Source organism: Elephantulus edwardii, unplaced genomic scaffold (genome assembly GCF_000299155.1).
Source record: "Elephantulus edwardii isolate Elephantulus edwardi_28Jun2011 unplaced genomic scaffold, EleEdw1.0 scaffold00356, whole genome shotgun sequence".
Classification (NCBI taxonomy): Eukaryota; Metazoa; Chordata; class Mammalia; order Macroscelidea; family Macroscelididae; genus Elephantulus; species Elephantulus edwardii.
The window spans coordinates 1000447-1014809 of NW_006400106.1; the positions used below are offsets into that span (position 1 = coordinate 1000447).

Here is a 14363-nt window from a genome sequence, read left to right on the forward strand (position 1 = left end):
AATTAATAAAGTAATTTTTTTAAAAGTAATATAGTAGGGTATAAGAAACTATAATAATAAATGGATTAAAATTGAGAGCCCAGAAACAAACACTCTTAGATGATTTTCAAGAGCTGTGTCAAGATAATTTAATGAAGAAAATAATTGTAGGTTTTGTTTTTCCTTTTTTTTCGAGTCAATGGTGCTGGGATACATAGCAAAAGAATGAAACTAGACAATTAATTGCATATCATTCAACATATTAAAAAAGTTAACTCAAAATGAATCTAATTGTGAGAGCTAAAGCATAAAACCTTTAGAAGAAAACAGGAATAAATGTGACTTTAGATTAGGTAATACAACTTAGATGTAAAACCAAAAGGCAACCAAAGGGAGGAAAAATAAACATGAGTTTCTCAAAATGACAAGGGAGTATCAATAAAGTAAAAAAGACAACCTACAGAAAAATACCTACAAAAATGTATTTAATAAAGTGTCTAAAATCAAGAATGGTTCAAGGAGTCTATAATAAAAACTATTACATTTTAAAATACTTTAAAAAGGATCTGAATAGATATTTCTTCTTCAAAGATATATAAATAAGCACATAAAACAGTGCTCAGCATTATTAGCTATCAAGAAAATGAAATTAGATATCTGTCAGGCATCTATTATGCCTTTGTTCACATGCTCACTTATTTACTTGACAAATATTTTAAAAGGGCACATTACACATTTTTCTTAGTATGAAAGCTAAAAGAACATATGAGACAAAAATCCCAGTACTAGGTGTGTTACCTCCAGAGAAAGAGAGAACATGCATTATTAGTAAGAAAAATACATAATGTGTGAAAAGGTGACAGGGAGTTTAGAAAAATCAAACAAGAAGAAAGTTTAAAAAAAAGCCTTAAATTTATAAATAGAATAAAGCTCCAAAATAAGGGAGGGAGCAAGGTGTGAGATACATGAATGTTGTTGCTAAGTGACTGCAAGTCAGCTGGGACTAAAAACTCTACTTGATCCTGCACCAGTTTTATTAACTGTTGGCTTAACCTCATCCTTGCTTTCACTGTGTCAATTCAGGGTTCTCCACCTTTATGCAGACCCGCCACTTTTCTAAGTATGAAGTCCCATCTTGATAACATATGTAAGACAAAAATCTTATCTTTCTTGATTTTCAGGAATACTCTGGTCGAAAGAGACATTGTTTATTCTTTTGGCAGTTTATAGTATATTCACTACTCTTTACCAACACCAAAATTCAAATGCATACATTTTTCACTGATCCACCTTACTACACTTGGTCCAACTTTCACCTCTAAGTTCTATAGCTTGGGTTAAGTACACCTTAGTCTTCAAAATCACAGCCTTTTTCTTTCATACTTTAAATAGGTCTTTAGCAGCAGATTTCTCTACAGCAATATGCCAGTTACTGTACCAATACATTCTCATCAAGGGGTCTTCCTTTTCTGCACAGTCCCTCCAACCTTGCAAGCATGATGCATTTCTTTTGCCTTTTAATTTTTTCTAATTTTTATGAAATAGATAAAGTTGAGTTGAATTTAGAACAACAAATACTAAAAGGCTTCACTTAGAAGGTAGACTGATGAAGAGTCTTAGAATTTCACAAAGTACATGCCCTTTAAAAAAAATAAATAAATAAATAAACGTTTGACCAAGATCATAGGACCAAAACACAAGCTACCTATGTGACTTTTGAGAAATGGAAGGGCCACATATACAATGATTGATCCACTGCACCTTCGTACTATCCTAATGCACACTGTGGGAGAGGTGGGCAATCGAATTACCTCAAACAACTTTTTTCATTCTAAGAATCTACAACTAAAACACTGAAGTTAATTGCTTTTTTCCTTAGGTTTCTGGTTATTTTAAAAACGGAATCAACTTTTTGCTATAAAATAATACCTGTTTATAGGAGAAATTTTATAAATTTGCAAAAAATAAAAGAATAACAAAGTCATCTAACTGCCCCTTCCCTTACACTACCAAACTCACTGTTCTGGTTTATTTATTGTCTTTACTATCCTTTTTTTTTTAAATTTTATTAATTTAAATGAACATTTACAGAGATTTTGGATTTTCATTCATTCATTGTTGCACTTTTTTCTTTACCCCCCACCCCCAGTTTGCTCCTCTCTTTGAAAAGCAAAAGATAAACTTCCTCATTGGTGATGATGTCCTTTTCAAAAGACCTGTCTCTCCTGGCCATGTGCCCAGAGTATGTGAGATGGAGCTTCAAAATTCTAGCCTCCAAAGAGAAGACTTGGTTTTACCCTCTCCAAGAGTGACCTGTCCTCCTTTTCTTCCTCCCTCCGTCTTTCTCTCCCTCCCCGGATATTCATTACACATATGGACATCTTCTCAACATTCAGTTTTATCCAAGTCATTCCGGGATTTTTCATTAGAGGGAAAAAAAAGTCTGTTACTAGCCTTAGTTCAGATCATGTCAAAAAAGTTTGTTTTAAAGGAATTTGAAAATTCCCAGCCTCCAAAAGTCATAAGTCCGTGGCTGTCTTCATCCACTGCTCCTTCAGTAGCCCCAGTAACTTTCGCATCTATTGCAGAAGAGGAGCTACAAGAAGAAGCAGCTCTTACCAGAAGTCGAGAAAGACCCTTGGCTCTGATTCAGATTGAAGAACATGCTATACAAGATTTATTGGTCTTCTATGAGGCGGCTGGCAACCCTGATGAGTTTGTCGTTGAAAGGGCACCACAGGGACCTCTGGCAGTTCCTATGTGGAATAAACAGGGATCCTAATCCACTGTGGAGTTGAGATACATTTTTCATAGTTGTGATTGTCAAAATATTAGGGGGACAATGCTATGGAAAAGAAGTGTTGCACATTTGGTAATGGGTCATGATAGATAGAATAAGAAAATCTCTAATTTCCTCACTGTAGTTTAAGAATAAAATGTTTATATGATTAAAAAAATTCTAGAGAATTGTGATTCCAGTAACTTTTCATGTAAAAATGTGTGGGAGGGAAAACATATTATACTTGATTTTAATAGAATTGTTTCTTCTGATATAATCTTTAAAGGAAAACATGAATTATTGAATTCTAAATTTTGAATGATGCATTAACCTTTTCATTTGTTTATTTAGTATAAGTAATTTAGAAGATTTCTGCCAAATACTTGTTAGCATTTCTTTTTTTATGACATTTATGAGCTAAAAGTAGGGAACTCAGTCATTACTTTTAATCTCTTAAAGGCCAGAGCCATTTGCTGCAACAGCAACTGATGAAACACTATATGATTGTAGTTTGGACTTTAAACTTTGTACATTGTACATTAAGATGTGGAGGAGAGTGGAAAGTCAACATGAATGCCAGGCAAGACAATGTAGATGAAGACAGTAGTTATCTTAAGATTATGAGACATTGTAGGCTTCTATGGTTTGTTTTCTTGATGTGAAAGGAAGTTTTTAAAAGTCTAATTGTGAGAGAACCAGTTTCTCAGTGTTAAAATTTTGAATAATATATATAGTGTGGATGAAGATTGGTTTATAGTTAGCTATATAGTATTACTTAATCAGAAGTCTGTGATTCTGGGTTATACAAATAGAAAAAAATTGCTTATTTCCCTTACATTGTTTGGTTTGGTTTTTGGTTGCTAACTTTTTAAAAACCAATAATAAGTCTGTGCTCCACCATTTAGACATATTGAAAAGGTTAATGTTTTAGGTTTTTGGAAAGCAAGTCTAGGGTGATTGATCTGCATTTCACTGCTATAATTTAATTGATGGAAATATGGCTGAAGGTAATGTAATACTTCCGGTTTAGCTCTACTCAGAAGCAGAACATATGTAAGTAAATGTGCAATAAAAAGTCATTTTAACTCATTTCTCTAAAAAAAAAAAAAGAGTGACCTCTTTGTTTTGTTGGCAGTCTATGGTAGGCCCAAGACTCTTCTCCAGCACAACTCGAAGGCATCAATTCTTCTATCATCCTTAGTCACTGTCCAGTTCTCTGATGCATAACATGTAATTGTGAAGACCATGGCCTGGATCAGGTGCACCTTAGTCTCTAGACTGACATAATTGCTTCTCAGTACTCTGGAGAGGTCCCTGACAGATTTAACTAATGCAATTCATCTTTTGATTTCCTGACTTCTAGGGCCAAAACTGTTGATTGTGAAGCCAACCAAGCTGTAACTTTAACAACCTCAATCTCTTCTCCATCTATCATGGTGCTGCCAATTGGCCCAGTGGTGAGAAGCTTTGTTTTTTTGATGTTGATCTTCAATCCATATTGAAGACTGCAGTCCTTGACCTTCTGCAGCAAGCATTGCAGGTCTTTTTCAGTTTTAGCAAGCAAGGTTGTTATTATTTGCGTAACACAGGTTGTTGATGAGTCATTCTCCAATACTGATGCCACATTCCTTCTCATAAAAGCCTGTTTCCCAAATGATCTGTTCTGCATACAGATTGAAAAGGTATGGAGACAAGATGAATCCCTGACACACTTCTTTCCTGATTTTGAACCATGCAGTGTTTCCCTGCTCTATTCTGAAGACTGCTTCCTGGTCCAAGTAGAGAGGTCACATAAGCACAATCAGGTGTTCTGGGATTGGGATTCCCATTTTCCTCAAGGTTAGCCACAATTTATTGTGGTCCACACAGTCAACTGTCTTTGCATAGTCAATGAAACACAGACATTCCTCTGGTACCCTTTGCTTTCTGCCAAGATCCATCTGAAACTGGCAATATCTCTAGTACCACTCTGGTAATTCTCTGTCAATGTACTGTTCCAGTCATTTCTGAATAATCTTCAGCAGGATTTTGCTAGGGTATGATATTAGTCATATTGTTTGATAATTTCCACACTCTGTCTGGTCACCATTTTTTTTTTAATGGGAATATATACGGATCTTTTCCAATCAGTTGCCCAAGTAGTTGTCCTCCAGATTTCTTGGTACAACTTGGAAAGCATATCCAGGGCAGTATCTGCTTGTTGAAATATGTCAATTGGTATTCCATAAATTCCTGGGGCTTTATTTTTTACCAAGTCTATCAAAGCAGTCTGAACTTCCTTCTTCATTACCACTGCCCCTTAATTATATGTTGTTTCTGGAAATTCTTCTGTGTCAGCCAATTCTTTTTGGTACAGTGACTGAGTACTCCTTCCAACTTCTTTTAATGCTTCCTAAATCATTCAATATTCTGCCCAAATTCATTTTTCAAGAAGACTGATAAGGAAACTGTCAAGTTTCTTTGGAGTGGAAAGAGATCTTGAATAAGCAAAGCACTTCTGAAAAACAAAAATGAAGTGGGAAGCATAGCACTCCCTGACTTCAAAATCTACTACAAAGCAGTGGTAACCAAAACAGCATAGTACTGGTACAATGATAGACACACAGACCAATGGATCAGAATTGAAAACCCAAATATGGATCCATCTATCTATGGTCAACTGATATTTGACAAGGAAATAAAACCTATTACATAGGGAAATGACAACCTGTTCAAAAAATTATGCTGGCAAAATCAGACTACTTATCTGAAACAAGCTAAAACAAGAACCACATCTCACAGCCTACACAATAATCAACTCAAGGTGGATCAGAGACCTGGGACCAAAGCCCCAAACCACAAAGTTCATTAGAGATAAACTGGGATCAATCCTAGATGCCCTAGTCTATGGTTAAAGAGAGTGACAAATACACCCCGAAATGTACAAGCTGGAGAGAGTAAAATTGATGAATGAGACCTTCTAAAGATTAAATTCCTGTACACATCAAAAACATTTTCTAACAGAGTGAAAAGAAAACCTACTGATTGGGAAAAAAACATTTGGTAATACCATTTTAGAAAAGGGTCTCATAAAAAAATTTACAAATCCTATAGGGCCTCCAAAAAAAGATGGATAACCCAATTACAAAATGGGCAAAAGACATGGAAAGATTCCCCAAAGAGGAAGATAATCAGATGGCCAACAGACACATGAAGTAATTCTCACAATCACGAGCAATAAGAGAGATGCAAATCAAAACCACAATGAGATACCATCTCACCCCAACAGCAGTGGTGAAGTTTCACAGGAAAGCAAAAAATAAATGTTGGAGATGATGTGGAGAGATAGGATCATTTATACACTATTTGTGGAATTGTAAAATTATGCAACCATTCTGGAAGGCAGTTTGGGATTTCCTCAAAAAGCCAAACATTTAAATTCCATATGATCCAGCTATTCCACCGCATGAAATATACCCCGAGAAATCATAGTAGCATTATTCGCCACTGCAAGAACAAGGAAACAGCCCACATGTCCAACCACAATGGAATAATTTGAGAAATTTTGGTACATTCACAAAATTGAATACTATGCAGCATGCAGGAGCAATGATTTTGAAAATTACTACCTAACTTGGGAGCAACTGGACAGTATTAAGCTGAGTTAACTTAGACTCATAAGGACAAATACTGTACAAGACCATTATTGTAGAAACAGAGAACTAGTAAAATGTAATGAGACTCTAAGGGAGGAAGGATGGGAGCAGAGAGGAGGGAATGGGCAGGAGGGGTGGGCAATCATAGGGTCACAGTTTGATGTGTGGAGGGAGGGGTGGGTAAAGGAAAGGGGAAAGATCCAGTGTAAAAAACAATGTATAGGAACTTTCTAAGTAAACAAGTAATATTTAATAAAAAAGTTATCTTACATTTGTGTTCTAATCTTGCAAAAGTAAAGAACTTTTATTTCCACTACTAAAGATGAATAATATAGAATTTATGTAAAAGGTTAACCACTTTTTTAATTTTTGAAATGAACCTAATTTTAGCTGTCAAATACATGTATTTGTTACAAGCTGGTTAGTCTCTACTCTCTTCAAATCTCAGATATACAGGGGTTTTTTTAATAAATATTTTTGTTTCAAAAATTTAAAAATGTAAAAAATATAAAATGTGGACATTACCTTGTTTACCAATAACTGAGTAAGAGGCCAAAAATCCTCGTCCAGAAGCATGTGTGCCACTCATGAACAGCACTGTAATTTCATTGCTCTTTGATTCAATTGAATGGTTCATTTGCAATCCCAGACCACAGTATTTGCCTAGAAATGAAAGATAAACAGATATCTGATACAACTATCTTGAACTCTATAATTAGAATTTCAAATTGAGTATGAAATGATGACTAAGATTAGAAAATTAGTAACAATTAAAAAGCAGATTACTTTGGAGAAAAAATATATTAAATGTCAGGTAATAGCTATACAAATAACAAAAAAAGAAAAACAAACAAAAACCAAAAAAATCTAGTTAAGAAAATTTAACTTGCTGTGAAAGCCATGTATTCTTTAAAACAATGAGTTTTAACAAAATTGATTTAGAAAGCATTTCTAGGAAGCAGGTGACTCACAAATAAATTGACAGACAATCAGTTCTTTCTAGTATACTCCTCACTAGGATCTCCTAGATTATAGACTTCAGGAATTTCTTTCTCAGGATTGCAGGGCTCTGGGTCAACTCTTTCAGGTGTCTCTGTCCCATAACATGGTTTTAACTATGATCTGACAATTCACAAACATACGTTATTAATAAGGGTTTTTCACTGAACTTTAGATGTGTATAGCAATTACCTATTGCATTTTTGTTCTTTACTTTCTATTCAAAACCAACCCTGATGCTACTCAATCAATGCCACCTCATTGTGATCCTACAGACGAGCAGAGCCAGCCCACAGTTTCCAAGGCTGTAACTGTGTACAGGATCAGACTGTCAAATTTCTCTACTGAAGAGCAGCTGATGGGTTCCAAATGCTAACTTCTTGGTTGCTAGCTAAGTACTTAATCACTGCACAAGCAGGGCTTCTTAGTGTTGACAAGCTTAAGTCTAACATATTCTGTTACATATATAAATTTACCAGGATAAAAGGGGGGGAAAATGAACTAGAGTAAGATGATCAAAAATACATAATCTAAGTGGATCTTCTCATGTACTGAAAACTTGTCTAATAAGTCCTGAATAGAGAATTTCAGAAATACATTAAGCTGCATTGGCAGCATTATTTGTATCTTATTGTAGACTCCCAAGGGATATAATGTTTAAAGATAATATTTTATTTTCTAGGTAAAAATCTCAAGACATTATAAAAAAAACCTAGTAGAACTGGTAAGAGAACTGACATATATGAAGTATAAACAATCATCAAAGGAATAAAGAAATGAAGAAAACCACACAAAATAGCACAGAAAATTAATATACTTTTGGATAAATTTTTAAAAATAAATAAACAGCCAGTACACTGGGAAAATATAGAATACTGAGTAGAAAAATCAAAGAAATAAATAATTAGTCAATAAACAATGTTCATGGACTGGAATACACATTATTGCTAACATGCCTGTTGTCCTAACAAATTAATATTGGTTAGATTCAATCAATTCCCATAAAAATCTTAGAGAAATGAACAAGTAGCAGCCTGACAAACTGAGCATAAAATCTATTAAGAAATGCAAATGACACAGCACTGTCAAAACAATTTAAGGAAGTTAGACATATGATTTTGAAATTACTTTATAAAGCTACAATAATCAAGACACTGTAATGTTGTATCTGTATAAAATATGCACTCATGCATATACACATATGTAAAGAAATATACAAATGACTCAAGAGGGAGCTCTGGTGACTTCGTGGTAAGGAGCTGTACTGCCAAACCCAATGGCTCAGATTCACCAGCTGCAATGCCAGAGAAAGATGACTTCTCTGCAAATGTGTGGGAGGGTCAACTATGAGTCAGTTTGGTCTTGAAGATGCATAACAACAACAGTATTACTCAATGAAGCAGAACACAGTTCAGAAACAAATCCATAAATATTCGTGTGTGTATATGTATATACGTGTGTGTGTGTGTCTGTGTGTGTGTGCGCCCGTGTGCGCGTATACTCAAAATGATTTTGACAAAGACCTCACAATAACTATAAAAAATGTTTATTGTTATTTGGTGACATTTCAAATCACAAGGTCACTGTGTCTCAGAGTACAACAGAAAAAAATAGTGCTATCGGTCCTGTACCATTTTCACAAGTACTGCTGTGTTTTAGCAAACATCATGCCAATCCATTTCATTGAGTCTTCCTCTTTTTCACTGATTCTCTACTTAACCAAGCATGATGTCTTTTTTCTTTTTAGAGATTGGCCCCTACCAATAACATGCTCCAAGTATAGTCTCGCCATTTCACCAATGGAGTCTCAGCTTGTAAAGAAGCTATAGTTTTCTACTTTACCACGTATTTAAAAATTAAGTAGAAATGTATCAAAGACTCAAATGTAAGAGCAAACATTAGAAACTTCTTAGAATATAGGACAAATGATTTTGAGTTTAGGTTTGGTGGAGATTTCTGTGGTATCACACCAAAATCCATTAAAGACAAAACCCAAAGAATCTAGATTTCACTAAATTTTTTTCTTCAAAAGGAAAAGACATGCTAGAGACTGAATTTGTTATCATTTGTCAAGTATGTAAAGAACTCATGCATAATAAGGCACTGAATCTAATGTTCAAAAGGAACAGAGGGATTCACCAAAGAAGATACAATAATGGTAAATAAGTATCAGGAACAGAAGCTGAAAAAGCATTAGTTATTAGAAAAATGAAAGTTCAAACTGAGATTGCATTGCACACCCACTGAAATGGCTATTATCAAAAAGACATTTTGGTAAGGATGTGGAGAAGCTGGACATCGCAAATACTGATGGTGCAAATGTAAAACAGCACAGCCATTTTAGAAAAAGTTTAAGTAGTTTTGCAGAAGTTAAACATAAATATTTATTTATTTATCAATCCACTTATCCAGGGTCTTCCTCTTCTGTGTTGTTCCTACAACCAAGCATGATGTCCTTCAAGGACTGGTCCTTTCCACATGTCCAAAGTATGTGAGACAGAGCCTCAAAATCCTTGAGGGTAGGTGTGTTGGAGATGGTGAGATTAGACCAAGATAAAGCAGGGTTCAGAGCTATTGTGCAGGCGAAGTCACAGCATCTAACAATAATATAAATTTAACATGTTGTTGCTATTTAGTGCCCTTAAGACACCTTCAATTCATAGTGACCCTATGCAAAACTTACCAAAGTCCTACCAAGTGCATACCCCATGCACAACATAACAAAACAATCTACCAGTGGACCTGAGTCACTCTCACAATATTCATTGTTTTTGTACACTTTAAAAAAATTAGTTTAAATTTTCCAATTCCATATAGGAGCAGAGTTGTGATGGTATTAGAAATACTGTACCTCATCTTAATCTTTTTACTATTGTTCAGTTTATTAAATCATGAAGGATCACTACCTTAACTTCCACTGTACATCATTAATACAGTTTTTTTGGGTTGTTGTTGTAGTGGTTCATCAAGTCAGAATCAACTCAAAGCTGACCCTCTAGCAAACTTTCAGAGGTTGTATATCACACAGGAGGAGAATGTCCATCTTTCTCCCATGGAATACCTGGCAGATGTGAACCATGTGCCTTTGGGATGGCAGCTCAACTCCTTATAGAGCTCCCTTGTTTTTTTAGGGGGGGTGATACAATTCAAACCATGACAATCAATTACTTTCCTAGTAAAAGAAAAAAATCAACAGTGATAAAAAGATGATTAGTGGTAGCCTAAGGCTTAGAACTGGAATGAGAATCAACTCAATCTAACTGTCCACCAACTTAGTCAATGGATAAACAGTGTTTATATGCAAAGGAATTTTTGGTATGACTGCAATTTCTAGCACCAGATCTTACTGATAGTTTCACATTGTATAAATGTACTACTATACATCTTAAAATAACTGTAAAGTTAAAACAGGTGAGGCTGATAGCATGTGGATTATGAGCCAATAATACTGTGAAAATAAAATTTTAACAAAAATTATCATGAAAGATCATAAGTGATATTGATTTCATTTTCACTATTCTGCGCAAAGAAATAATGGATTCAGAATCAGATATTATTGGAGCTAAAAGAGACTTTTAGGAACACCAATGAAGCAACTTAATTGACAGTTAAAATAAATTCTGGCTCTCTCGGGCCCTTGCTCCCAAGATGACAAAGAAAAGGAGAAAAACATTGGTTGTGTCACAAAGGGCCGCAGCCACATGAGGCCTATTCGCTGCGTGAACTGCTCCTGCTGTGTGTCCAAAGACAAGGCAATTAAGAAGTTCAGCTGGACAATGACTAGGGATGACAGAAAGATTAACTTACGCCTTTTGAGCTGTGATGCTGGAGAAGAGTACTGAATATACATACCATGGACTGCCACGAGAACAAACAGGGTTATCCTAGAGAGAGTGAGACCAGGCTACTCCTTGGAGGCAAGGATTCTGCAGCTTCGTCTGACATACTTTGGACATTATGCAAGGAGGGACCAGTCCTTGGAGAGGGATATCGTGCTTGGGAGGGTGGAGGGACAGTGCAAGAGAGGAAGACCCTCTATGAGGTGGATTGATTCAGTGACTGGGGTAATGAGGGTAGGTGTTTCAGAGACAATAAGGTTGGCACAGGATAGAGCAGGTTTTAGGACTGTTGTACATAGGGTCACTATGAGTGGCAAGAGACTCAATGGCACCTAACAACAAACAATTCGAAATACAGTAGAGGAAGCTGCCATCAGAGACATTTCCACAGCAAGTACCTTTGATGCTTATGTGCTTCTAAAGCTCTATATGAAACTGCACTATTGTGTGAGCTGTACCATTCACAGCAAGGCGGTTAGTAACTGTTCCCATGAAGCCTGGCAGGACAGAACACCTCTACCGAGATTTAGACCTGCAGGTACTGCCCCATAACCACCACCAAACCACATGTAAGGATTTGATTCCTTATAGCAGAAGAAAAAATTCATCTGAAAATAAAATGGAAATTATACTTAAAAAAAAACACAGAAACAAAACAACCCTGAATATTATGTAGATAAGTGGGTTGCCAAAAATAATAACACAAATTTGAGGTGAAATCAACATAAAACATAGGTCCTTTATCTTGCCTGGTGCTGTTCCCCTTCTGGACATCACTCAAAAGTCATGTAGTTAATGATGCTTTCTATGCAAACAGAAATATTTTAATAATGGCATATCCTTCTCTTCCTTGTAAGGGATGGATTTACAGCAGCACTTAGGGAGCTCTACTGTGTTAGCCACAGTTCAGCTGATTTCTCCATCCACAGCAGAGACAGCCCTTTCTTTTTCTCTGTCATCAGACTATGGGCAGACTCCTCCCCTACCTAAATTAGAAACATTTCCACTTGTATTTTGGTATAAATCACCTAAACATCTTATAGTGCTATTTTTTTACCCTTAACTAAAATATTACATTTTTGTAATCATCATCATCACTTCAAGGCAATCATCTGCATAAACTGATCTATATTTCCCACCTACCTTTCAAAACAGAGTCCACAATTAAGGTTGCATAATGGAATGTACTTGGGGAGGTGGGAGGGGTGTGGGGGGATTGTGTACCAGGGAGGGAGTCTTTCTTTTACTTTTGAAAGAGAGGAGCGAACTGGGGGGCGAGGGGACAGGGCTGGGCGGGTAGAGAAGTGCAGCAATGAATGAATGGAAATCCAAATTCTCTGTAAATGTTCATTAAAATTATTTAAAAAAATGAACTGGGTGGGAGGGGAGGCAGGGAGGAACGTGTGCAGCAATGAATGAATGGAGGGGTGAATAAATGGGAAGAATATGCTTTAAAAAAAACACCCCAAATAAAAAAAAATGAGAAAACAAAGGGAGCTCTGGTGGCCTAGTGGCAAGAAGCTGCACTGCAATCCCAGAGGTACACGGTTTGAATTCACAAGATGCTCTGCTGAAGAAGGAAGAGCAATCTCCTCCTGTACCAGTCAGATCTGATTTGACGGTACACATAGGAGCAATAAAATAAATAAAAAAAAATAAATAAATGAGAAAACTACAATTGAGGTAACATTTCCAAAAGATACAACTATGAAATTTAGCCAAAATTTTAAAAATAATTATTCCCTGAAATAAAGTCATTTTTTTTTTCCTGGCCACTAAAAAAATATTGTTTTAAATGCATTTATATTTTAGGCAAACATAACTAAAATTGTTGTTGTGTTGTTAAGTGTTGTCGAGTTGAGCACGACTCATAGTGACCCTATGAACAAAAAACCTGAACCCTGTTCTATAACTAACGATTGTCATTTCTCTAAGTTTATAGAGTGTCCAGAGGCATGTTGTTTAGGAAGTGGATGTCACTCCTGCTTCCAAGCCTGTCTTAATATGGGAACTCCACCAAACGCTGTCCACCATGGGTATCCATTATGACATGTGATGTACCAGTGGCACAGCATTCAGTATCATAACAACCTCAAGTTACCTCAGTCCAGCAAACTGACAGACCAGTGCTGTACCACTTAGATGAATATTCATTCCAAACACTTTTAACACCAGGTCTGAGAACCATACACCCTTGGACACAACTGATTTTTAAATGTCCAGGCCCTCCACCAGGCCCTGATTGGCTCTAAACAAGAGGCTATCTGCCCACAGCCCATTGTTAGCCAAATGCAGCAAATCCAATCAGCTCTCACATGGTTGTAAACAAAATAAAAACAGTCAACATCCAACCCTCAACCAAACAAGAAGAACCCAACGGCTTCATACATGAGCCTCCACTAAAGACTCAGTCGGAACTCAGCCAATTTTTAAATATCCAGACCCTCCACCAGGCCCTGACTGGCTCTAAACAAGAGGCTATGAGCCCACAGCTCATAGTTAGCCAAATCCAGCAAGTCTAATCAGCTCACACATGGTTGTGAATGAAATAAAAGACAACCAAACAGTCCACACCCGATCCTCAAGCAATACAAAACATCCCACTTTCTAGAATCCAACTACTTCATACCTCATGCAAATAATGAATACTTTAATAAGTCCACACTGAAAGTTACCAATAAAAAATTTTAAATTCTGAAATATTCAATGCTGTCCATAAGATTCCACACATAAAATCTTCTTTAAAATATGTACTTCTCCAAAGTACTAAATAATTTTCTGGATAAGCAACAATTCTGTGAAAAAGAAAAAGAAAGAAAAAAAAAAAACCAATAGCTTACTCTAGCTCAGAATACTTTCATATCTAGATTTTCAATTGAGCAATAATAATTGTGTTCTGTTATACAGATTGTGTTTTCACCTTCTTTACTAACAAAACACTTTAAATTTAGTATGATAAATTCAATATTTTCTCCTACATTCGGATTATCTCAATCTCACTGCTTTTAAATCAGAATCAACTCATAGCAGACCTTCCAGTGAGTTTTCTGAGGCAATCACACAAGAGAAGATTTCTCCCACTGAACAGCTGGTGGATTTTACCACTCCACTGGGCCATCAGAGGTTCCTAAG

At 36.0% G+C, this 14363-nt stretch overlaps 1 protein-coding gene across 1 annotated transcript in view; it reads right to left on the bottom strand.

Annotated features, from left to right (window-relative positions):
- The window catches only part of DCBLD2 (discoidin, CUB and LCCL domain containing 2), a 108392-nt gene that overhangs the window by 43343 nt on the left and 50686 nt on the right, over nucleotides 1–14363 (bottom strand). The window contains exon 3 of the mRNA XM_006902008.1: nucleotides 6919–7056. Coding sequence (XP_006902070.1) covers nucleotides 6919–7056 — 138 coding nt within the window. The remainder of the gene's footprint in view (nucleotides 1–6918; nucleotides 7057–14363) is intronic.